This window comes from Cygnus atratus, chromosome 1, assembly GCF_013377495.2.
Source record: "Cygnus atratus isolate AKBS03 ecotype Queensland, Australia chromosome 1, CAtr_DNAZoo_HiC_assembly, whole genome shotgun sequence".
In the NCBI taxonomy this organism is placed as follows: domain Eukaryota; kingdom Metazoa; phylum Chordata; class Aves; order Anseriformes; family Anatidae; genus Cygnus; species Cygnus atratus.
The window spans coordinates 14,226,777-14,252,280 of NC_066362.1; the positions used below are offsets into that span (position 1 = coordinate 14,226,777).

General features: G+C 36.8%; 1 protein-coding gene across 10 annotated transcripts in view; it reads right to left on the minus strand.

The window, feature by feature from the left end:
- SRPK2 (SRSF protein kinase 2) overlaps nt 1-25,504 on the minus strand; it is a 148,978-nt gene that overhangs the window by 20,033 nt on the left and 103,441 nt on the right. For all 10 annotated transcript variants that reach the window (XM_035549593.2, XM_035549591.2, XM_035549600.2 and 7 more), the window contains 9 exons: nt 24,662-24,813; nt 18,037-18,145; nt 17,454-17,541; nt 17,132-17,219; nt 11,598-11,704; nt 6,554-6,719; nt 4,338-4,363; nt 2,573-2,819; nt 1,479-1,967 (listed from right to left, as the gene is read on the minus strand). In XM_035549593.2, the coding sequence (XP_035405486.1) occupies nt 1,479-1,967; nt 2,573-2,819; nt 4,338-4,363; nt 6,554-6,719; nt 11,598-11,704; nt 17,132-17,219; nt 17,454-17,541; nt 18,037-18,145; nt 24,662-24,813 (1,472 nt within the window). The remainder of the gene's footprint in view (nt 1-1,478; nt 1,968-2,572; nt 2,820-4,337; nt 4,364-6,553; nt 6,720-11,597; nt 11,705-17,131; nt 17,220-17,453; nt 17,542-18,036; nt 18,146-24,661; nt 24,814-25,504) is intronic.

Consider the following 25,504-nt stretch of genomic DNA (forward strand, 5'->3'; position numbering starts at 1 on the left):
TTACAGTTCTTCTAAAACTTCAAACATACTTTTTTTTTTAATCTTTTCATTTGTCCAAATCAATAGCAGTTGTTGTTGTTTGTTTTTTGCCAAACAAAGCTTTCTGAGCTTACTAGATAGGTGCATTATTGCCTTGTTATAAAAAAGGAGCCAGGTTAAATGATCTCATGATCACCTCTGGCCTTAAGCTGTGTGAATAATGCTTACTGGCAAACATCATCTTCCTTCTCTCTTTCCTACTGCTCAATGCACATAATTCACCTACAGTAACTGATCTACTACTCTTAAGAACAAGTTCTACAGCAGAAAAAAAATCAGTTTTGCTTTTCTCTTAAAATTTAAGATGACAGATTTATTTAAATTGATCAAAAATGCTTTTGCGCTGTGTTCCAAGCTGCATCTATCAAACTCGCAGGTCAGAATGCACAAAAAAGCATCCAATTTACGTAAAGTATGCTTAGCTGAGCCACTGCCTTTGAGGAGACTTACAGACTTTTTGTAACTTAATCACTGCCTCTCTATGCCACACATTTGCCTCCCCCCCCCTTTAATCAAAGCCCATGGTACTAGGCAAAAGACTTGCATCAATTCCAACCAAACTTTTTTTTATTATTATTTCTTAAAGTCATTCAAAATTAATATTTTTTCTTTTCGTTGAATCTTGGTCCCAGGAGGTCAAAATTCACCAAAATGCTTTGGGACCAAAATAACTTAAAAGTCTCCTCTTCATTTCTAGACATCAGCACTGCCTTTTTTGCCAGATGTCTTCTAAGATGAAACTCTAAATTTAAAATAATGATAATTTGGACTGGGCATTCACATGATGTAATATTCAATGACCAGAATGTTCAGAGTTAGACAAAGCCAAGAAGATTAAATTAGTCAGCAATGAAAAAAGGTTTCCCAGTATTGTGCTACAGCTATGATCCAGTCCTAGCTATGGCTGATCTGACCCCATATCCCACTTTCTGCCCAGGTCTGGACAGTGTCTAGGAAAGTGAGTATTTGGGAGCAGCCTGCACACACTTCTGACTGCAGAGGCTGGCAACATGGGCACCATCTTCTCAATGGGCACTCTTCAGAGTCAAGCAGGGAGCAGGCCAGGACATTAGTAGGTTTGGCACTAACCCAGAAACTAAAAACATTTAAAACACTTCAGCTACAGGTAAAGAAAAGACAACATCACAGAGAAGTTCCAGATCTACTGTTCAATTAAAGCAAGGGAAATGGTGTGACAGAGTCCTCCCCTTGTTACTGAAAGGTGCTTTCACACTATCGAAAGATGTGATGCTCTACCCATAAGATGTGGTGCTGAATTTTCTCTTAAAAAAAAATTTGCATACAAACTTCACTGAACAGAGATAAAACATTTACATAAGGTTTTTTTTTCCATTTCCATTACGCATTCTACAATCAGACATCACCTACAGCTCCAAAAGACTTCAGGCCCAGTATATGCCACCAAGAGGAATGCTTACTTTTAGGCAGATCTCCAGTGCTTGAAGCTGAAACTGTTCTGCTCCTGTCATGAGATGGGCTGCTCTCCTCTCTTTCAGTTACAGTAGATCCTTCAGAAACAGCAGAACCACAAGCTACAGACTCTAGAGCCCCAGAGAACACTGAAGCTGAAAATTCAGAGAACTGTGACTCAGGAATTTTATGACGTCCATTTGGCAATTCACCATTAAACTGTTCATAGGAGCTGCTATAAGAGTAATCACTTTTTGCATTTGGCTCATCAAGATTATACTCCTCTGGATTTGGACATTCTTCCTCTTCCTCGTCTTCATCTTCAATCTGTTGTTCCAATAGGAAGGGGCCATTGACAATATGGCCATTTGTTTTGGGGGATTCTATCCACTTAGGGTCTGTAGGGTCATTGTTGACAAGTTCCTGCTCGACATCATCATCTTTCTCAGTGTTTTCTTTCTCTGTGTCTTCTTTTTCATCCTGATCTTCTGCCTCACCTGAAAATTTTTAATGAGCAACATATTAGATCACATATCAACACATCATTTTGAAATTAGGCATTCCTAACTTTTAACTCTTCAGGATGTACTTGACTTCCAACATAGCACACAAGGCAACTCTGAATATCACTGGAACACACAAAGACTTTAAAATCTAAATTAAAGGCAAGAGAAGGATCTAATAGGGCTGTTGGAAAACAAACAAAAAAGAACAATGTGAAGTGGTTCAGGATAGTATAGCTGAGGGAACAATTCAGAAGAGAAGAATGTTATGAATGGAAGATAAGTGGTTTTAAAAGCAAGCACTACAAATCTACAACTCTGTCAACGTCAAACAGGGATTCATCACAGAGGCAAGAAAATTCACAGTATAAACAGAACCAAAAAAAAGACGGCATTACATCTCTGTCAGAACTGTAAAGAGTTGACAAAAAACATAGGAGCTAGAAAGGAGTTAAACCTTAACAATTACGCTCCAAACCACAGACATTAAACAAGAATTTTTGTTTGGCAACTTTGTTCAATGTGTTAGATGCAATACTGTAATTACTTTCCCCTCTGAAACAGTAAATTCTAGGTCAGTAAAAGCAGATGACACTAACCATCATCATTTCCAGGTTCTTCATCTACTACCTCTTCTAGATCAGCTGTTTTTAGTTTCACCTCTGGGTGGTACTCATCTTCTTGCTCATTTGATGGTACAGCTGAGGTTACATTTTCTTCTATTTTTTTCCTTTCAGCTTCTCGCTCTAGTTCTTCTATTTCTTGCAGGCGTTTTTCTAACAGCTCTGCTTGCCTCTTCTGTTTTTTCTTCAGCTTTTTCTTTTTGTTTTTGGATATTTTTCCAACCTGAAATATTAATAAAACCAAAATAAAATTAAAAAGAACAACACAAAGAAAACCAAAACTGAACAATTCCCCTCAAGATATCTTAGACCAAAAACATGCAGTACGACTACTTTTTATTTGAAAATACTGGATGTCAATTAATATAGTAAATATACTGTGTTGTGTTTTTTTCCCCATTTTATATATGGAAAAACCTTCTTATAACCAGGGTTATATGAAGTAAAAAAAACAACTATCAAAATCTTACATAGCTATACATATATTTTTACATGGTTGTTTACTAGACACAAGAGCAAAATACATCTAAGATGACACTGTAAAATTCCTATAATCTCAACTAGCACAATAATTTTAAACTTTAATCTAGATCAACAGATGATATGATTGTACGTGGAAGATATTCTGCTATCACATCTGCTATATCTTATATGCTTATCTGATAGAAGCTATATACATGATCTCTCTCTCTGTACAATGCAGGTAAAATGCTCACCGAAAGTATGCAGAGAAAAATTATACGAGAAACCCGAAGAGATTGAAAACGGTAAAGAATTTTAAATAAACACTGTGCTGTTCAGCTTTTTCCCTGTAAAAAGCAGCTTTATTATTCCTTTCTGGTCCAAAACGTATGAATCACAAACAACAGATGGCCATCATGAAAAGTTTCACATTTTATATAACATAAGGACTAACAACCCCAGGTATAACAACAAAGAAAAAAATATCAAGAGATCTGAGCTAAGACTGAAACAATTTATATTTTAATTGAATTCTGACTTCTAATTTTACTCCTTGATAAATTAGCTCTATCCAATTTCCATTCATCATTCAGATACCACTAAGAAATCCTCACACAAGTCAAAACTAAAGTACAGGAAACAAAAAGAAATATCTTTTTCTTAAAGGTTTATTTATAAATTCTGTTATCTTCAAAACAAACTACATGACAGTCAAAATCAGGCAGTTAATTTGATAATCCTACTAACTTTTATACATGTTGTATGCTTATTTAAATTATATACAGGTTTTGTACACACAGATGTAGAAAGCAGGTTTGACCTTAGGTATACTAAGCAGCTGTGTTATCAGTGGTTCCTTGCTATAAGCATATGGCAAAAAGATTTTTCAAACCTCATGAAAAAAACTCTTTTTTAAGATCTGGCTGATTAAGGCCTTGAAGTCCTTAAGCTGTCTGCAGTGCCTGATATTTAGTGCATGCATGCATTGCTGTCAGGATTTGAACCGAATGGATTATTCCATGAGAGATGAAAATGGCAATGCTTAACTTCCTTTGACACGGCTACAGAATTGTAAGTCTATGAGAATTTCCATCAGAGAAATGTGCTGAAAACTGGTAAGGCCAAAGACATTAAAAGAAAAATGTTTTCTGAAACATAAAAGCTTTATTCAAAGGAAGCTTTTAAAAAGGGTAGACACTACCAACAGTCTAATAGTTACTAATACTGCCAGAAACATAGAAAATAATATAGTTAATTCAAATTATATAACAATACTTACAGGCTTTTGTTGTGGAGCTGTACTCACTAGAAAGAAAAAAAACAATTTTCAATATACATTTTTACAAGAACAACTCTATAACAGCAGAAAGTTGTAGAAATTATGTGAAAACATTCAGAACGAAATTATAGAGCAATGATTAAAAATCTTATTTTTAGCCTTTTTTTTTCCTATGCTCTTTATAAGTGCTTCCTGCCTGAAATCATTTGATGTCGCCATTAGAGCATCTGGCATTGGAAGGAGCTAGCTTTAATTTCTGTTCACTCTGTTGTGGCTGGTTAATAGAAGTTAACAGAAGTCCAAAAGGGAAGTCTGAAACAGAGTGGTCAGAAAACATTAGTTGACTGTAGAGTAGTCACAAATGAAATGTTTGCAGTCAGCTGATTGATCAGGTGTAGACAGCTTTTAAATAGTCCAGGGAGACTCAACACAGATGACCACTGTGTCACACTGAACAGGAAAGTCAAATATCCACATTTCCTGCCTTTTGAAGTGGAGTACTCTGATAGGATTGTAAGTATGAATAAGTGCCTGTGGCAAAAAGCTCTACACCACAGAAAAAGCATCTCCAGCGTGTACCTCTTCCTAAGCATGCCTCAGGTGGATATCATCCATGACTAGGTCTGATGTGATTACAGTAATGACTGCAAAAATGCACAGACAAAGAATACAAGCCACACACACAAAAAACAAATAATTGAAAAAAGAAAAATAACCTAATAGGGGAAACAGGAGCAAAGTAAAAGTGAGAAAGTGGAACTGAACGGGGGAGGAGAACCACTCACAAACTTCTTCAGACTCACAGGCATATGGCAATTAACAAATGCAAAGTGAAAAATTGAGACAGTTGAGAGTTCTCTAATAGATTCTGCTCCTGCTGCTAAGTTCAGGGGAAAAAAAACAACGCTTGTACATCCCTTAAAGAGCAATGTTTTCAAAAAAATTCTTACACTTGAGTATCATCACTTCTCTGAAAAGTGCATTTATGCAGAACCTATACTTGAAATGCTGTAAAGAAAACACATCTTCAGCTCCTGTGTGGAAAGTCATACATTTAATTGCAATTTGCTAAGAACAAACTGTGATAAGAATTCCATCAATGTATTCCTTAACATAATGTTTATTTTAATGCCAGGAAGCAGTTTCAGGGCTACATGAAGAAAATCAAGTTACTTCCTACACAAGTAACATACAGCCTTTAGCTATATGATCACAGAGTATGTAAAATTCAATACTATATATCAATGATATATTTTTGCATGTCAACATATCTAACATATATAATACTGTGAAACAGCACAATCATTTTTAGCTTGACAAAAAAATCACATTCAGTCAAAGACAGGGTCTAAAAAATGATGTTGAAAAGAAAGTGCTTTAGGAAATCTTAAAAGCCTGAAAATAACTGGCTAGAGTGGAAAAAATTATGGGTTTGACCACAATAGTTCCTGATATAGAAGGTATTTTTACTATATCTCAATGATTTTAATCTATAATGTATTTTCCAACAACATTACAAAGGTCTTTAAATGTTATTTCTCCACTGCCTGCAGCTGATGTGCTGGATTACCAAATAAATGGCAAGCATGCTACTAAAGATCACTAGAAAAGCCACATTGCCTTTTTGCTTGTCTTTACCAATGGCTGTGAGGTCCTTTATTTTGGTTTCTCCTAGCTAAACATAACAGACTGTTCCCATCACAGATCTTGGCAAGTTTAACAAAGTATTTCACATACAGAGCTAGGAATAAGAACTTATCACAAATTCAGTCAGGTGCAATAAATTCTGTTTTCAAGAATGAAAAACTATGGGCCATACTACCTGTCACTGCATTCTGAGCATAAGTTATAACCAACGACAAGGCAGAGAATTTCAAATGTACACTGATGAAATTCTAACAGAACTAGACACGTAAGTTAGATAAGATTATTAATTACTGTCAATATTAAAGATGCAAGGCTTCACTGCAGATAAACCTCATTAAAGCTTGCAGAGTGAGTCTTTGTTCTGATAAATCAGGGACTCCAAAAACTTGAACGTGCAAAACTGAGAAGAAAGCATTCCTTTTTAGCTTTCCAGAGCATCAGTAAGAATGAACTAGATGTACATTTTCAGATGCAATTCTTTACAACGTTAATATTCATTAAATAAAACTCTGTTAGCATTAATTCATAGAGACCAATTTACTGAATTGCATTTAAACATACTATCATACCTGCTGAGCCAGAAGGAGGAGGAGCACCAGCTTTCTGCCACTCGGTAGCTTCAGCAGCCATTCTACGAACATAGGCATCATCCACGCACATCAGAATGTTTTCTGGCTTAATATCTGTATGAATGATCTTGCACTTGCTGTGGAGATAATCTAAACCTTGAAGTACCTAATTGCAAAAGGAATTTTTTGAAACTTATTTTTATTAGCCAGAGCAAGCTACATGTATTTAGTGTTAGTACAGAGATGTTCAAACTATTGCCAGCAGTCCATGTGTGACCTGCCAGGATAATTTATTTAGCTCATAAACCCAGTTCCAGAGACGTCCGTAAGTTAGATATTGGCTGGCTGAATGGTCTTGATGACAACAAGCTGCTCTCAGACTTCTATTTCCCAAGAGCTCTTCTGGTGATCAGCACACATGTAAAAAAAGCTCGATAGGTCTTCCTTCGGAGAAGAATTCAGGCTGCTCAGTCAGAAAGACTGATTCTCCCTGGTTCATCGTTTAAAAGATTATTATTCAAAAAACCCACCAGAAGTCCTACATACTATAACTGAAATCTGCTTTGTGAATAACCTGGACTTAATAAATAACAACTGATTATTGTAAAAAGCAAGGGGGGAAATGTTTGGATGAAATGCTAACTATAATTTTCCTTAGAATTGCAATAGTAATTCAGCTTTTAATGTGATCAAGATGTCACATAAGGATTTGTCTACCTGCATTTGTTACATGAATTTTTCCACTAGTCTTTCCTATTCTCTGGAGGCAAATTCTACTCAATCATATCAAACCTGCATATCCAAAGTCTTAAAAATGTCGTCTGGGACTAAAATAAAAAGAATTTTTACACAATGAAGAAGCTGTCTCTGATTCTGACTAGCACAGAAATACAACAGCTCATGTGGTTTTAAAAGTATTTTAGATGAGACCTAGGTATAATATAAAAGACTTGAAAAAAGTAATTGACTTTCACAATTACTTTCACAAGTCAATTACTGCAATTAATCAGTACAGGATAAGATAAGAGGGTAAACCAAGCTATTGCTAAAATAGTCTACATAAATATTGTAAATAAATAAAAAAAAAGGCAAGAAAGAAAAACCCAGAAACCTAACTGACCCCATTTAAAAGAATTCTTTGAATTTTTAAAGAATGTTCTGCAGCAGGAAATAGACCTCCAGCCTCAGCTACAGGAACAGCCTGCCATTCCAGATATTGTGTAAATAAATCAGCACATGATAACCTCCCTGCTCTCAGGATCCCTTAAGACCAAACTCACTAGGGTGACCTTTAAAAGCAAAGTGTATTGGTTCAAAATAGCAGTAACAGAATACAAAGGCGTGAGTCTACCACCCAGTCCTGAGCTAGTTCCAGACAGGCATGTCCAGACATCACACCAGGTAGCTCGGGTAAGAGAAAAACAGTTGCATGTGTATGATGCTTACACCCAGAAACACCTCAAAGTGCTTGGCTCTGCTTTCTCCTGTTCTGGAGCTGGCTTGGAATAGCAACCTTTCTGAAAAGCTTTCTGTCATGCTCTTTATCTATAAAAACTGCATGTTCACATGAGCAAGACTCAGCATCGCTGCCAAAGGTATACCTAGAAACTGCTGCTTTCTTAACAACCTGTTTTTTTCCCTGCAAATCCAAACTATGCCTGAGTGTTTGCCAAAGCAATCAAAAGAACATGCAGTACATCTCAAAGTGAGAAATGTTAAAGAAAGATTGTCTTATTCTAAGAAGGTAGTTAGTGGCTAAGTGACTGCAATCTTTAGAAAAGACGTTAGCAGCAACAGCAACATAAAGTTTGATTACAATAGTCTTTTCCCTCCATCGCTATGGTACAGAGCATCTCAGAAATTACCACCAAATATCTGAGGACAAAATTCTGCAGTACATGAAAAGCCATAAACATTCAGAAGAAAAAGTATCTGTTCCACTGCGATGTGCACAAACTGAATTTATGTGAAAATAGATTTGCTGTTACCCGCTTTATAAAGATAGCCTTTCCCCCTCTCATGTGCTAGGGGTCCAGCTTTTTCTTTCATTTTGGCTGAAGATTCCTTTTTAGTAAAACAGAAAACATTATTTTTTAAAATCAATTCTTATACAATCAATTCTTTGACTTACCATAACGACCATACCGCTAGAATTTTATAATTAGAAAGAATGCTCTTAGCTATCTTAAAAAGTGGGTGAGACTGCTTTATCACAAAAACTCAAAGTGTATTATACCACTAAACCAGCAAAGAAATGCATACTACAAGTGTGACTCTGAAAAGACAGGACAATTCCTGTTATTACAATTACAAACATGAATTACAAAACTGTGTATTTTCCCTGGTAAATGTCACATGGTTAGTTTCACATCAAGAAACTCTTTGTCATCATCTGCAGTGTCTATTTAAGATTCACTTTTCTTCTCTTTCTTTTTCATTCAGGGAGCGACATCATATTAACACAGATTCTTTACTATGTTGTAGATGCAAAGCAAATGAGAAAAATTTCATTGATCAGTTACATGATGCTGGTCTTAGCTTCTGTTTCAGAACACGATCCTTTTAAAATAGACTGATGCTATATATTTTACATCCCAAAATAAGGATTCCAGAATTAAATCTGCACTGCCAACCATCTTCACTGCAAAAAAGGAAGTGTGGCAGCCAGCCCTTTTTCAATTCTATGGGGTCATCTCTTGGATGACATTTCATATAACTCTGCCCCGGGGGGAAAAAAAAAAAAAAAAAAAAGCTGCTTAAAATTGAAATGAAATTTCTTACTAAGAAACTCAGCTCCCAGCTGCATTTTAAAATAAACCTTAACTTTGTCCCAATTGAGTACTCAAAAGTACTCAATTCAAATTCAAAAAGTCCTGAACACCAGTGCAATAACTGATTTTTCATATTCAAGTTTCATAAACAAGTTTTTAAAACATGCATGGCAGAAGTTTTACGATTTCAGTTGGAAGGAGATCATGTTGTTGAAACCCTCTCCATCTAAGTCATACCTGCTTCAAAGCTGAATCTAATTTCAAAATCAGATCCGATCCAGTTCACTTTTGACTATCTCCCAGAATGCAGGCTGCATACCATGACCTATTCCAGTGTCTGACCACCCTCACTGCAAAGAATTTCTTCCTCATACGTAACAAGAATTTCTCTTCTTGCAACTCACCTGCACTGCCTTTTGTCCTGTCTCTTTGTACCGCCCAGAGGAGTCTGGCTCCATTTTCCCTCTCTTTGCCAAAGACAGCAGAAAGTTTTCACCTTTCTTAGCCTTTTCTTAAAACTAAACAAACCAATTCTCCCAAGTCCTCCCATACATGATATGCTGCAGCTCCCTAATCCTCTTGGTGGCCTTCCACTGGACTCACTTCAGTGAGCCAACATCTTGCACTTGGAGCCCCAAACTGTACAGAATCCTGAGGGGCTAAAAACAGAGCCCCAGTTCCGCTGCCTACACCCGTACTAATGTGGGTGCATATGAGCTCAACCACTCATCCCTGCCCATCCTTTTGGAAGCATCTTTACCTGCCTGTTGCTGCACTCCAGGTGTCTGAGCTGTCCCACTATCCCTCTGTGCTCCCAAAGGCTCTGCAACTGCACATGGACTTCTAATTCCAGCTCATTTTTTTCCCGTGCTTTATGCATTTGTAAAATGCCACTCGAGACAGGTCCTTAGTCTGACAATTTGAGGAAAAACTGAGAGCCTCCTCCATAAATCCATCCCTTGCTGATCTCCCTTCTCACTGGGTTCTGGTCACCATCCCTGAAGACCCCACCTGAAAGTCCTCCTCTGCTAGGTTACAGGAGCCTGGTAACAAAGATGCTGTGAAGCTGGGTCAAAAAGGAATCAGCTTGGATCCATTCCTGTTTCTGCAAACAGGCATTGTAACAGAGGTAAAAGTAAACTGCAGGAGGGAGCTCCTAAATCTGGCTTTACTGCTAAAGCCAGTGCATAAAGAAAGTACATTGTAAATGGGGCAACCAAATTGAAAACATTTCTAACAAAAAAAAAATTACAAAGTTTACCAGAAGCAGGGAATATTTATACGCACATATTAATGCAAATACACAGTCCTGTCCTTAGCACACAGCTCAGTTCAGCACTGCACGAGTACAGCTCCTTATTTCTAGCATCCGAGCCTCCTGGTTGTACAGAAATTAAGGGACCTACAATTTCAGCTCCATCCTAACAGCTTTGTCAGGCAGGGTATTTGGCTAATTCTGATTAAAGAGCTGAGAGGCTGATATTCACCAGATGACATATAATAAAAATTTCAAAGAAAATAACTACTTCCATAGACAGCTTATTAACAAAATAGAGGTAATGCTGATGAAAGGCAATACAAATTACTTAAGTGACAAACTCAAAATATTTCTTTGATCATTGGTAGGTATTAACTACACATGGATTAACAGTATATATAAAATCGCAGAGATGTATGATTTTTCCTTGTTGAGACACTAGATCTCCTTAAGATCACCTCTCAGCAATTTGGTTTTCACAGCTACAGCAAGGGAACATATTTTGAAAGAATATCTCCCAGTGAAATGTTCTGAACTGTTTCATCTGGTTAGGCCTTTGACTCTACAAGAATTTAAATATATGTAGATAATTTTCAAAAAACAGTCTCTTTTAGAACTGATTTTTCAGAGATAAATCTTTTGTTCAGTTTTATAAATATATTTCCCAATGTTCTGATGTTTTATTTTCCAGAACAGCTTATTAAGAAGCATGACATACTGATGATTTTGTTAACCAAAACTGCAATTGAATATGAATACTCTTACATCTATGAAAAAGACTCATTGTTTCAGCTTTTTATTTTCTATAACATCTCAGGAAACTCCCTTATCAGTGGGATATCTTGATAAAAATAATACAGGAAGGAGAACTGCAGGCTACCAAGGAAAAGGCTTACCAATAAAATTATCTTATCTCAGATACCATTGATAAGAATTCATTTGAAATATCACCATTCTAACCTTCAAACTGTTAACAATGGTGGAAGAAGTTAATTAAAACATTAGCAAATCTTACCTGTCGAATTATACTTTTTACACAACGGATGGGAAGGCCTTGATAATTGGACTTGATTATCCACTTTAGGAGATGATGTCCAAGTACTTCGAAGACCATACAGACATCTGGGATTTGATTAAGGATCATCTCCAAATAAACTTGTTAACAAGATGAACCACAAACATTTGTTTGCATATTGACTAAAGCAATCATCATTCTGTAAGAAAAAAGTTCCCCCTTAACTCAGCAAAAAATGGTATACGCTTTGGTACTACATTTCAATTGTATATGAACAGTTACAAGGACAGTGCCCGAATTAAAACATTCTAATGATGCAATTCTTGTCTGTTATTTCTAAATGTAACAACAGCATTAGGGTGAACATTGAAATGGCTATATGTAAAAAAAAATAAATCATTTTTGTTTTCTTTGAAACAGTTCAAAGTACTAATTTGTCCTACTACATCTAATTTCTAATAAATTTTAAGTGATATGAATAGAAGGTTTTAACAACAGAAGACTGCAGCAACAGTGTTTTAAAAATGAACCACACTAAATATCTTTCTGATTAGGCTCAATTGAAAAACACTTGATAACGAAGATTTAAAGTAGTAAGAGAATGGATGTCTTACCACCTACAGTTTTAACTACAGAGGATAACGACAATCATCAAAGAATTTAGGAACAAAGACAGCTTGTAATTCAGAAGCAGCAATACGGAAAAAAAACCAGAATGCCAGGAAGTTTCATTGACCCATGATCTTATCTGCCAATAGCAGATAATCAGGGAAGAGTATTGGAACAGAGCAAGATGTAGAAATTTCCAGTGATTTGTGGTTCAGGGACCTGTAAGTTAGAGCTTCTACACCTAATACACCTGGGTAAGTTATTTTTCTATTACGAAAATATTCTAATATTCAAGTTAATTGCAAGTGTTAGCATCCATAACATTCCAGCACGAAATTATACAATTTGACAATACTGACTTAACCCTCAGACACAAATTGGGAATAACCTTACCATCGCTGGAAATTGTAAAGAATGTTAAAATCTGAACTACATGACACTATAACCTTGCACAGAATAATGCAATACAAATAGCAGAAAATGAAATAATTGGTGGATTCTGCAGGAATATCTCAATGGATGGAAATTAGATTCTCTCTTTCTCAGAGACCATTCATAGGGAAGCGTACTGTTATGGGAGAAACCTTACCTAACTTATCAATGTTTTATTAACCAATGTCGTGGTGATGAGCTTAATGTCTTAGCTTGAGTAAAAACGATACTTACCTTGCCTATGGGTGTATCATTTACATCCTTTTCAAGCACCTAACCCATATGAATAAAGCTATGTGAAATTTTAAAATCTCCATCCCCAAGATGGAGTTAGACTGAAAGATAAAATCCCTCAAAACTGGTCTTTGTACTTTGTGAAGAATTTTGATTCACTTTGATTGCTGCTACATATTCTTCTCACTTGATGTTCCTCAACTCCTGTATTAGAAGAGATCATGAATAGTCATTTCCCCATCATATTAATCAGCCTACTCAGCATATTATAAAATTCTGTTCCGTTCAGAAGAGGAAACAGTTTGGGTTATTTTACCATACAAGCATCCGATGACAAGAAGTCACTAATAAAGCACAGAGCCATCAGAGAGGATGAGCAGAGCACATTAGCACTACAGGGCTTATTAACTGAGCCCACGCAGGGAGGTTGCAATGCTACAGAAAGACAGCAACACACATTTCTGAAAGGCAAGACTCTGCAGTGTTAAATGAAATTTAGGACACCCGCCCACAGTCCTTCAGACCACTGCTGCTGCAGACTCTCCAGTGCACATTCCTGCCATTCCTTGTTTTTACTGGACTGCTATGCCTTGCCAGTAACCAGAAGAGGAAGGGATGTGGGGAAGTGAACAGCTGAGAGGCAAGAAAGGGGAGGACACAGAGAAGGAAGATGCAAGGAGCAATGGCAGAGGTAGACAAAGAAAGGGAGAGTCACAAGAAAGAGGAGTGAGGTATACCTGGAGAAGATTGCAGCATTTCACCAGGAGGACTCTGACAAACCCAAGCTCAGTACTGGGGAGGCAAGTGGGAAGGGGAAAAGACAAGCAGGAGGCTCAGTATTTGGAGAAGATATGTCAAAATGTGACTGTTGTCTGATTCACTATTGTGACCTGAAGCACGTTAACTGCAAGCCAGCATGTCCACAAAGTAAAGCATGGGGAAAGCTGTGCATTAATTATCAGGAAGCCAGCCTTGCAAGCCCCAGGATCATCCCACAGCACCACGTGCCTGACAGATGAGTGTGTCCAAAAAGTCCTTCAGAAAAAAAGAAACCTGAAGCCCATGCTGCATACATGTCTCTTATGAAATGCTCTTTGAAGGGAGTCTGGAAAATATCTGAGAGGGGGAAACTTAACAGAGTAGTGAAAGTGAGAGATAACAAACATAATATTTATCAGCTGAAAGCCTTAAGTACCTAAAACTGTTCTTTCTTGACTAGAATTGTGCATGTAACTACCTATTTATCTACAAACAGTACAGGAATATTTAGAAATCTGATGAGGTTTAAAGACTAGCTAAACTAAATAACACAAAGTTTTGGTACCAACACAAAGCATATCTGGATGCATCTCAGTAGCTTCTGGGTTGGCAGCATTTAGGCCCTGCGGCATTCAGTTAATGCTGTATATTCTTTGAAGATAAATTTAATACAATTATTGTAATACATGGTCATGTCAGGAATGTTTCCTTCTTTATTTTCTCACTTGTATCTCCAAGCACTTGTTTCATTATGTGATTATCTGAGTTTCTTATTAAAAAATGCTTCCCTCAATCATTTATTAAGGTTCTAATAAGTATCCAGTGCAGATAAACGTAACAATCTACACTTACTGAAAATACTACAGTGCCCAAGTTCAGGAATTCTGTTATTTCCTCAAAAAAAAAACATAATTGCAGTCTTTTTAAAATGTAGAAGTAGCTACAAAAACCTATCAGCCTAGTGTAGCATAGCACACATTGCTAAAATCTACATGTATATAAACACTTCTCACAGCTCCTAGGAGAAGGATGATTGTTTTCAGACACAGCCACGGCAGTGGCTCTGTAAACTCACAGCCCTGTGCTACACGGTTCTTGACAAGCTCCCCTACTTGGAAGCTCCACAACATTTTGTGGTATTGGTCATCTAAAGGATCCATCTACCTCTCCTTTGTCTTACTTTAACTTTTAAAAGTATTTCATAATCAATAATCAAATCTCTACAAAGCATATGTTGTTTTAATCTACAGTCAAGGAATAGATATTTAGTGACTTGCCCAAAGAACGCCAGAAACAATACAGCATGAAAAATTCTCAAGTTACTCTCTCTCAAACTGTTCAACTCAGTAACACTACTGTAGCACTAAAATGGCTTTTTTTAAATGGAAACCACTAGCAGCAGAACATTAAAAAAGTTATTGATCCCTCCCTCCTGAAAGAACATATACCAAAGATTTTTCTCCCTAGAAGAAAAAAAGGACTTGATCAAATAACCAATACAACCAAATTCTGATCAAATAATTGATTTGAATTTGAATTGATTCAGGATGCACAAACTGTTTACAGGAAATCTCAAAGCTGAAGATATTTGCTATCATATTTTCACTGGTGACTAGGACTTTGACAGACCTAGTCAAGGATCTACTAAGGTAAAACTGAAACAGAATAAATCAGCGTCTGCTATCCAGTTTTAATCCACTAATATGAAGCTATCTGAGCCCATATGTTTCACTAATACATGACCTCTTTTGGCTTTGTCAACTTACATGCTGTATCTCCAAAAAAGTTTGGATATGCTTTTAAATACTATCACTAACAAAATTTACTCTTCATACTCAGAAACAGCTTTTACCTTTAATACAGATGTTTACTTACCTGTGAATCTCATCAGTAACATAAGAATGCTTGTGGGAAACTGCTCTCTTAAACAGGTAAGGATTACTTCCTCACATAGGTATGAATACATTTTCTTATTCCCCGTTTCAAATTAGTGTTTTACAATGAAAACAGTAAGTCAAAATCTCTGATTTCTAAAAATAACTTTAATTATTCTTCAATAGCACAGTTGTCAACTGAAGAGCTGAAGTGCTTTGGTGACATTATTTTTTAATGAACACAGTTAGACGATAGAGATATTTATGCAGTACTTCTCAGCAAGCATTTTGGCTCACAGATGAAAACCTATTTTATGTAGCCCAGCAGCACTGAGAAATCCCAACCAGGGTTCTTTGCCTCATTGTGTTAAACAACTTCTTTGATCACAGATAGTTTATAGTCAATTTGAAATGACTGTTAGCAACTGTATAGTTTCTTTTAATTCACGTTAATGTGATGATATGATAAAACCCACGAAAAAAAGCAGACTGTGCTGACTTCACCTATACTTAAGTAGTTTTCTTCCAAGGTAGCTGACTGAAGAAGCAACAGGGAACAAAGTAAAATGGAAGGAAGGGGAAGCTGTTAAAATCCCATTCTGCACATGAGAATACTTGTCCCTATACTCACTTTTCTCACTTATTACAAATCCAAAGGCTAACTGATGTCAAGAAACAGATGGGTAGGATGAAAACTGTCTGCACACTTCTCCCTGGAAGGATTCTTTCCAACGGGCTTTCAAATTCACTGGAAGTCACCTCCTAGATTCCTCTCCTAAAGGACTAGAGCTAGTGAAGAGCATCTTCACCTAATTTGCTAAAGACTGAAGGCACATCACCAAAATCAACTTAGTCTTAAGCTCTCTAGGCAAGAACTGTCTCTGTTTAGTAGTATGATACATTGAATAACGAAGTCTGTTATTAGGCCTCTGAGACACAAGCATGCAAATAAATACCAGTTGTAACAATAAATGAAAGGGCAGTAATATAATAAGCTGCTAAAACATCTAATACAATTAGCAAAGACAACTCCCTTTAGTTCAACTAAAAAGTCAAATGTATTCATAGACCCCAGATTTTCCCTAAGAACAATATTCAAACATATATATTACTTTCTCTATTTATCTCCCTCTCTCAAAGCATAGGAAGAAAAGCCTTTAAAACCTCTGCCAAAAAATAGAGATCACGTGACCAAAAAAGGATCACGTAAACCAAAAAGTGATGCTCCATGCCCTCACAGTTCTCACAAGAAAATAGAGTCAGTGTCATGAAGAAGCTGGTTGCTTTCTCCTTACTACTCAAGGGCAAAACATATTTACTGTGAGCCTCACCTACTACAAATCTTTTCTGTAGATTTCTAAAACTTACATTCTCCAGTTCTGGCAGATCATGACAGGGTTGTCTTTTCTCTCTTCTTTTTTTTAATATTGCACTCTATTTAAAAAATGTAATCTATTTAACTCCAGTGAGTGCACTAAACGCTGGACTACTCTTTGTACCTACACATATGCTGATGTTTCTACACAACAATTTTAAACTAAGACTAATTAAAAATAGCCAGAACCAAGAGATTACTTATCTCATTAGACCATCTTTAATGAAGGTGCAACATTTTCAAAAGGATACGTATTCCATTCATTCCAGAAATTTTGAAGTCATCAATTAGCTGTACAACCATATCTTTGTTGGGATCATTAGGGTCACTTTCACGAACCTAAACCAAGAGTGCAAACACTGATATTTTACGAAAGAATTCACATTAAAATACTAATTAGTTAGCTTTCAATATGAAACAATATTTTGGAGCTTCAGAAATCATGATAACATAATAAATTAGCTATTTAGAAAAAAGATGTAGAAAGTTTAAAAACAATATCCCACTAAATTTTTTTAATTTGTTATTACTATCATGATTAGTACTGAACACTACTGCATGAGTGGTACTTACACATTTGAGTAACTTTATTTCATCCAAGGCTGTCTCTGTGTAATGCTGGGCACTTTTTACGACTTTCATTGCAACAAACCTTTTTCCCCTTGAAAAAAAAAAAACACTTTCAACATATGCTCTGAGCTAAAATAGACACATTTTGAAGATTTGGAAATGTTAAATAGAATATTTCATAATTTCATGCATTGTGACAGAAAACTATAAAGCACTGAAAAGCAGCTTTTAACAACATTGTGTTAACGACCTAATTTATTGAATATTTTATCTCCTTCATGCTAATGTCTTTAGAAGAGTTATATTTTTTTATTAATGACACAACAGAAGATAAAAACATTAGCTTACTCTCACACATTCAAGACAACGTGTAAATTCAATAAGCAAAGCTAATTTGTCAAAGAAAACAGTTACATGTATTTCTGAGAGGTTTTATAAACTATGGACTTAACCAAAGGCAAAATACTAATGCAGACGTTTTTCTGCATTATGAGAAGGATAGCACAAATTTACATAGCTTTATCATGCACGCAAAATAAAAGTTACTGTAAACAGAATAAAAAATGGATATAAATAGTTTACTTACTGCATATCCCAGCATAGCCAGACTGTGGAGAAGTGTCCCCATCCTAGCTTTCTAATAACATGATATCGGCCGTTGAAAAGATCACCAATTTTCACTGGATGATAGCCTCCTTTCATGAAAATAAAAAGTAGAAAAAAGAATATTCAGAAAACAAACAATATTTTTTCAGTTCTTCAATTAATTCTTGTAGTATAAATTTTCCCTTTCAAATTGTCCTGTACTATAAATAGGAAGCCTAAAAAAAATTTTACTCTAATGTTAAAAATACTGCCTTACTTGGCCTGGAGGGAAAATACTCATGCCCTGTACATACTGTAGAGTTTATCTGCCCTTCTCTGTTACGGCTTTCATCTGTGGTAATACCATCTGTTCAGAGCACAGGCAAGATCTACGTTATTTCTTTATCATATTTGAATTTTCTCCAGTCAACATATTTTTGGATGAATGTAGAATCTCAGAGATCGTTTTAATTCCCATTTGCTTTCTACTAATAAAGGCAGCGATAAAACACTTTCTGAGAAAAACATTATGAACAACGTCAAATTTATCAATGCTGTTCTGCTTGGCTCCTGACCCACAGCAGCAGTGCGTTTTCCCAAGCCTGAGGGTTCTATAGTGAGGAAGCAGAGGGAGCAGGTAGCTACAGGCTTTGTCTAAGCTGCATTTTAACCCAAGTCTGCAGGCTACCTACCCGTTCTCCCTGCTGCAGTCCTGACTTGTGCCCCCCCACACCTTCTCAAAAGCCCCGCTGGCAGAAAGACCAACCTGACAGCAGGCTGGAGCTCAGGTTTCAGCACAGCGGGAAGAGGTTGCGAGAGGTAGTGCTGATGTTTATTGCTCCGCCGTGAAGCTTTTTATTTCCTTTGTATTTTAAGAGGCATTCTTAAACGCCGGACAGAGAGTGATCACAAAAGATTATTATTCAGATCTTAACACACTAAATAAACATTCACAATTTTGCCTAAATTCCAAAGGAATAATACAGCTGCAGCTCTCCAGGATGTCACCCATCTGTCAGCTGTCAAGGGATTATCTCCTCGGCTCTTGCTGGTCCTTCGTCATGTCACGCCCAACTGGCCTTTGGAAGAACCCTCACTTACTGATTATTCCACTTCAGATTTGGAAGAACTTAAGAATACTTCCTTTAAGTTGCTATATTTGTTTTGAAATACGCTGCAAATCTTGTTAGAACTAGTGCCCAGTTAAAACAACAATGCCAATTTATTACTTAATTCCTTGGATTTAGAACAGGGAGTTGGCTCTTATCTCTTGCGTATCTGTGGAACAGCAGCAACAAATCCGGATATATTTATATCCTTTCTATGCTAATAACATTTTTTTTTTTTGCCTTAACAGAAGTTCAGGAGTTTATTTATGAGCTTGTCACAAGGATTTCCAGAGCAGATGAATAAATTTATTCGAATTTTATGGCAGAACTGTAACGATTACATATTTAACACAACTATGATGCTTAAATAAAATATTGATTTAAATGTCACTATGTCTAAACAAACTCCAAAACACAGCTTTGGGATCTGTACGGTGAGGTGCATCTCCAGGCTGAACTGGCTCCTGGCAAAGCTTGCCCAGAGCACCAGCCAAGAGCTGACCCGCCTGGCCCCGACCCAGCCGCCGGGCTCTGGCACCTCCACGCCGCTGGCACCACCTCAAGCACAGCCGCAGCACCTGGGGAGCAGCCCAGCCAGGCACTCGCTTGGGCCAGGGCTGGTCTGGATCAAGTGACAGCACAGTGACACGCAGGGAAGACCTCCCTGCTCTCCCTAGGAAGGAAATGTTTGCAAAAAGCTTCCAGAACAACTCACCTAGCAATGTAAAAAATACCTTTGTTTCCACTGCCGGATTGTGCCAACTTAGTAAGAACGTGCAACGTGCCTGTGTGGGAATTGCTCTCTTTTCAAACAAAAAAGCAGATCCCTTTTGGAATGCCAGCCCAGATTTACGCCCCAGGAAACAGGATGTCCAGGCTTATTTAGAGTAAATGTTGACTACTGTGCTTTCCACTTTGTTTGGGAAAAGAAACAGTACTGGGTACAACTGAAACCTAAGTCTCTTGTGTTTACATTGTTACAGAAATTCACTGAATAAAGTCACACATACAAATTCATACTGATAGGAAATAACAGAAAAAAAAAAAACTAAAGCACTAATTTGTGTATTTAACCATCACTGCAGTAACAGCTGAGGATGAAAATATTAAGAAAACTGGATGAATGTAATCATACTGAGACAGTTACTGTTTTAAAACAAACAATCAAAAAAAACACCACTGTTCTTCAGTAAATTCCTTCTGTAAAACTCTACCCAGGATGATCAAGTGATAGATATGAGAGGAAGGTTAAGAGAACAAATGCAGCAATTATACCTTTCTGGTACTGAAAAGGCTTGCATTTGTGAAACACATCAAGCCTGCTGACCTAACAGCAAGGATTGCTTAAAACGCTTCACGTAAATTCAGTGTCATAGTATCATTTCTTATTATTTTTGTCCTGCATATATCACTGCAAGAAAACAGTGAGATGTATGAAGCTGTATAGTCATTATTCCTTTTGCAAGCAGATATAGTTAGAAAACCTGAAAAGTATGCAACGCCTAGTTTTAACACCTATCTATGGTTTGCAAAACAGATTTTAAATTAAACAATATAAAATTTTCTGAAATATTTTACAATCTTCTTAAATGCCTAGTCCTAGGAAATCATTCCTGAATACAGTTACATGGCTTCAGAAGCATTTGAAATCACACACAACTTATGCAGCCTTTTGTGCTGCAAGAAGGGTGTAACTCTGGGCCTTCAAACACATAGAACAATGGTCAAGTCTTTTTTTTCCCCACTAAACAAAATATTTGCCTTTTTTTTTTTAACGTGGTAACAGCATTAACTCTCAACTACAAAGAATTCAAGCACAGGTAAATATGTGTTTCTAAGAACAATGTAGTTTAAAAACTGCCTTGCAAGTCTGCCTGTCTGAAGACTTCCTTTGGCATATTTGTGCTTCAAAGGGTCAAAAACAATCAAGAACTTGTGATACTTTCTTCCCAGCACAGACAGGAAAGAGAACCCCCTACAGAAGAAATCAAAGACACTGAAGTCAAGTCAATAAACACGTTGACAAGTTATTTAGGTAAAATCTATGTAGTGCAAGAACAATGACACTGTATATGTTAAAGCTGTGTTACTTTGGTCACTACAGCATTCATAACTAATTACAGCACTACAACAACACGTGTATCCACTGAGTAAATATACACTTCATAAGGTATTTTCTACCCTCCTAAGTAACACCAGGAGCAGTTTTGGAAATAATCAGTTACTATTCCTATATGTGTTATTCCCTATTCCTGCTGCTAGGTCAGCAATGTATTCATTTACAGGTTGTGGACAACAACACAGTTAAATGTATTTTAAAAATCGGTTTCATCCTATGATGAATGCAATCATTTAAGTTCTTCATGGTACAGAAGGTACTTCCAAATAGTAACAACAAGAAAGTATCTATGCAAAATTAAGAGTTTTGAGAAAAATTATGTAATTTTGGAAAAACAATATTGGTATTTGAAAATATACAATGTGTAAGTGGTAGTGCTGATAACGTAACAAAAAGTCTGTTGTGCTATTCACTACAGCACACACACACAGTCTCTCACACTGCTAGCTAGCTACAAGCACTCAAGAAAGAGGGTCAGAAAAAAATGAGATCATTATTCCTAAATGTCTCCTGAATGTATTGGTAATTGTAGCTGGCTAATTCTATGTTTGTATAGGGAATTATTCCCTTTGTGAACTGGATGAATGGGAGACATCTCCAGGGGGCAAAGAAGATGATCAGAGAAGCAAAGAATTCGAATTACATCTATGACATGACAGACTCTTGAAAAAAAGTCTCCAAGTGTTTCAAGGCATTTCAGAAAAGAAGAAAAAAATAGCTTCATTGTCTAAGTACCCCTTGAAAAATCATGTAGTTGGAGTTTTGATATTTCCATTTCTTAAACAAATAAACATTTGAAAAGCATTCAATCTAAATTCAGTGTCATCAACAGAAGTCATTTCACAGATTTAAGCAGGCTCTGGAAGAAGGCCCAGGGGAATAAAGGTTAGTCTGCTTTACACAAGTGGCTGTTAGTTCTCTCCTTCGTATCAGGTGTCAATTCAAACTAATCCAATTTCCTGATTAAAAATACTATTATGAGTGGCAACTATTTACTAACCACTATGTAATGTGGTGAAGATGTGAGCCCAGCTCATAGTAACATTCTTAAAAAGACTGTAACAAAATTCCCCATGCAATGGTAAATATAGTTAATAGGTAAGATGTTCAATTTGTTAAATATGTTTATATATTATATACTCCCTCATCAAAACTGCCCTCCTATGAAATTTCAGACTGGGGCTGAGAATGGACGAAGTATGCTCTAAGTCTCATTCAAAAATCCTGAGGGATTGCCACTTTGGACATCATATTAGGAAAAAAAGAGACACTCCAGTAAAACATGGTAATTGCCAAATATTTATCTTCTGCTCCACAGATATCCCAAAACAGGAAAGCATATTAAAGCTAATACAGCATCTCTCCAAAAATCTGGAAATATTACATCTAAAAGCCATCCCTGCAATTCTTTACCAAATAACTTATTCATTCCCCAGACTGAATATAAAATAAAGTCTAAATGGCTCCAGATCTTCCCAGCCTTGCCATTTGATTCAGATGCATATACAACACTGACCTTCCTGTCAAGTTCAACCACAGCAAGTGAAAAAATAAAGGGAAGCGTACTGATCACTCTGACAGGAAATTATGGTTAAAAAATAGACAAATTATCTAGTGGAACAACAAAAGCACTGTTCTCACAGAAACAAATGATTATGACATCCAAACAAACCAAAGCTCGAACCAATTTTTAGTATACTTCCAACAGTTCACAGATTCAAGATTTCAAGAACACAGAACCACCTTTCAGTATACAGAAGTTGCTTTTAATTTTTCCAGAATCTTCAAGTATTGGTGTAACATGTAGTTCATTTTAAAAGCAAACAGATCTCACTCGTGACCTATTACAGTCACAGACTCTACTTAAACAGGTGACTTACAAGCAAGCTGTAAACTTAGATTTATATTTTTTATGATCTGGATACTCCAGATGGTGACATTTTGCAAAAGATACTGGAACATAGACAACAATGGATTGTTTGAAATTAAATGCAGCCCTTACTTCAGGGAAGAATTAAGTGGGGGCCTAGCAATGCTTAATCAGATGTTTACAATGTACAAATCAGATGTTTAGCAATGCTTAATACAGATGTTTACAAGTAAACAGATGTTTAAACAGCAAATCCATCCTTACTCACCGATGGAAGATGTTACAGATACCAGAAGAGTTATGTAAAGAAACTAGTGTGTAACAACAGAAATTGGAAAAAAAAAATGAATTAAAAAAATACAAAGACGCTTTAGCTACAGGTTTTACCTGCTGCAGACTGTAAAATTTAGTTTGAGTTTACCATTTGGTTTTCACCACTGGTATTTGTAAGCCATTTCAACATTTGAAATATCACATATTAATAAAACTTCTTACAGTGAAATGAAGATGTCACTTCCACTTGTTAAATCTGCAAATACACAACAACTCATTCCAGGGCTGGGAAAAGGGATTCTTAAAAGGGCACATTGGCAGGCTTACACAGAAACTTCTGGTTAAGACAGCTTCATATTTGACAAAATATTTATTGATCTGAGGAACATGGAATACCAGATACAGTAAATGTATGTACAGTGGAGTGGTCTGGGGCTGTACTAAAAATGGAAAATAAGAATTAAATCAATTCAAGACGATAAAACTTTGACGTTTCCTAAACTAAATTCATACCCCTGAATTGCTAGACATGTTATCTATGATTTTTCATGCAAGTACAGTGCACACTAATGGGAATAGACGTGGAACATTAGGAGTATCTTTGAAACAAACTTTAGTATTGATACTGTTGCACTGCAGTTACAGATTTTTATAAAAAAAAAAAAAACAACCCTATCTGCAGTCACTTGCTCTTATGGGAAAAAAAAAAACCACTTTAAAATAAGTAACTACAAAAACTAAGGAATTCAGAAACTAAAATAAAGATGTGGAGAACCTCAGACTGTGCTGAGGTCTGTGAAAGGCAACATGCAAAAAAGAAGCGTGTATCATAGGCTTGTGCAGGTATGAGAAGGAGAAAGAAAAGATACAGACCCAAATGTATTTAGTTGACATCAAATGAATGAAAGCAGTTGAGAATGCATAGAGGGGGAGTTTGTTTTGGTTAGGATGTTTGTTTCTCTTACAGCTACTATATATCAAGTAAAGTTTCTTCTCTTATTCTTATAACTGGCAAAAAAATAGACATACAATATTTGTACACTTTTAATTGCAAAATGCATACATGAGCTAAGACATAAGTGAGAGTTGAGCTGAAGACAGTAGCGCATTTGGACCTGAAACAGACAGTCATTGATAACTTTTGTATAAACAAACCCCATAATGAACGGCTGATTCTTCAAAAACCTCACGAGAACCTGGCTGAAGACTTACAGGATGCCATTCACCCACAAGGACACTGCTGAACTGCACGCACCTTTGCAGTAATCTGCGGGATCCTCTTGCTCCTCATCGTCGGACCCTAGGATCTCCTCCTCTGGCTCTGGTGGGGCGGGCTCTGGCAGGGGTGGCGGCGGGGGCGGCGGTGGTGGTGGAGGTGCAGAGGGGGCTTTCTGCTGAGGCTCTGGCCTGGAGATGAAAGAGAGAGGACACTTAATGAAGAGCTCGGTCAGCGGTAATCCGATCGTTGAGAGGGGAGGAAAGATGCTTTGGGAAATGCGAGTGAAGCACATCTCTTGTTATCTTTTCTATCGCCTTGCGATGCCCCAGGGAGGCACGGACAGAGATGCGCCTCACCGGGCCAAAAGCAAGTTTCAAGTGAATTTGGACTCATTCACTGGAACAGCTTGCAAAAGATACAGAAAGTACATAACAGATATGGACCGGCTTTTTCAATCCCTGCTGAACAGTTGAGGTGTTAGACCCATGTTCTTGAGCATAACTGAGAAGAAATGTTTTTCAGAGGACATCAAGGTAATCGAGTCATTCAAAAGCTCTCGCCCTCTAGCTGAATGAAGAAAGATCTCATTAATACCCGGCAAGAAGCAATCTTCTAGTGACGCCAGCACAAAGCAGATGACTTAAAACACTTCTCATCTGTAGCTGCTGCCAGGACTATGGAAAAACGTATCAGCACACAAGATACTGAAAACAGCTATTAGTAAGAAAGAGAGAGAAATTAACCTTCCTGGCCAGCCCATGTGCACACACGGCACTCTTGAATATGCAGTGACTGGGAAAAAAAAGCCACCACCAAGCAAGAGATGGTATTCTGTCTTACTTCTTCAGCTCACAAAACAAAACAAAACAAAAAAGAAAA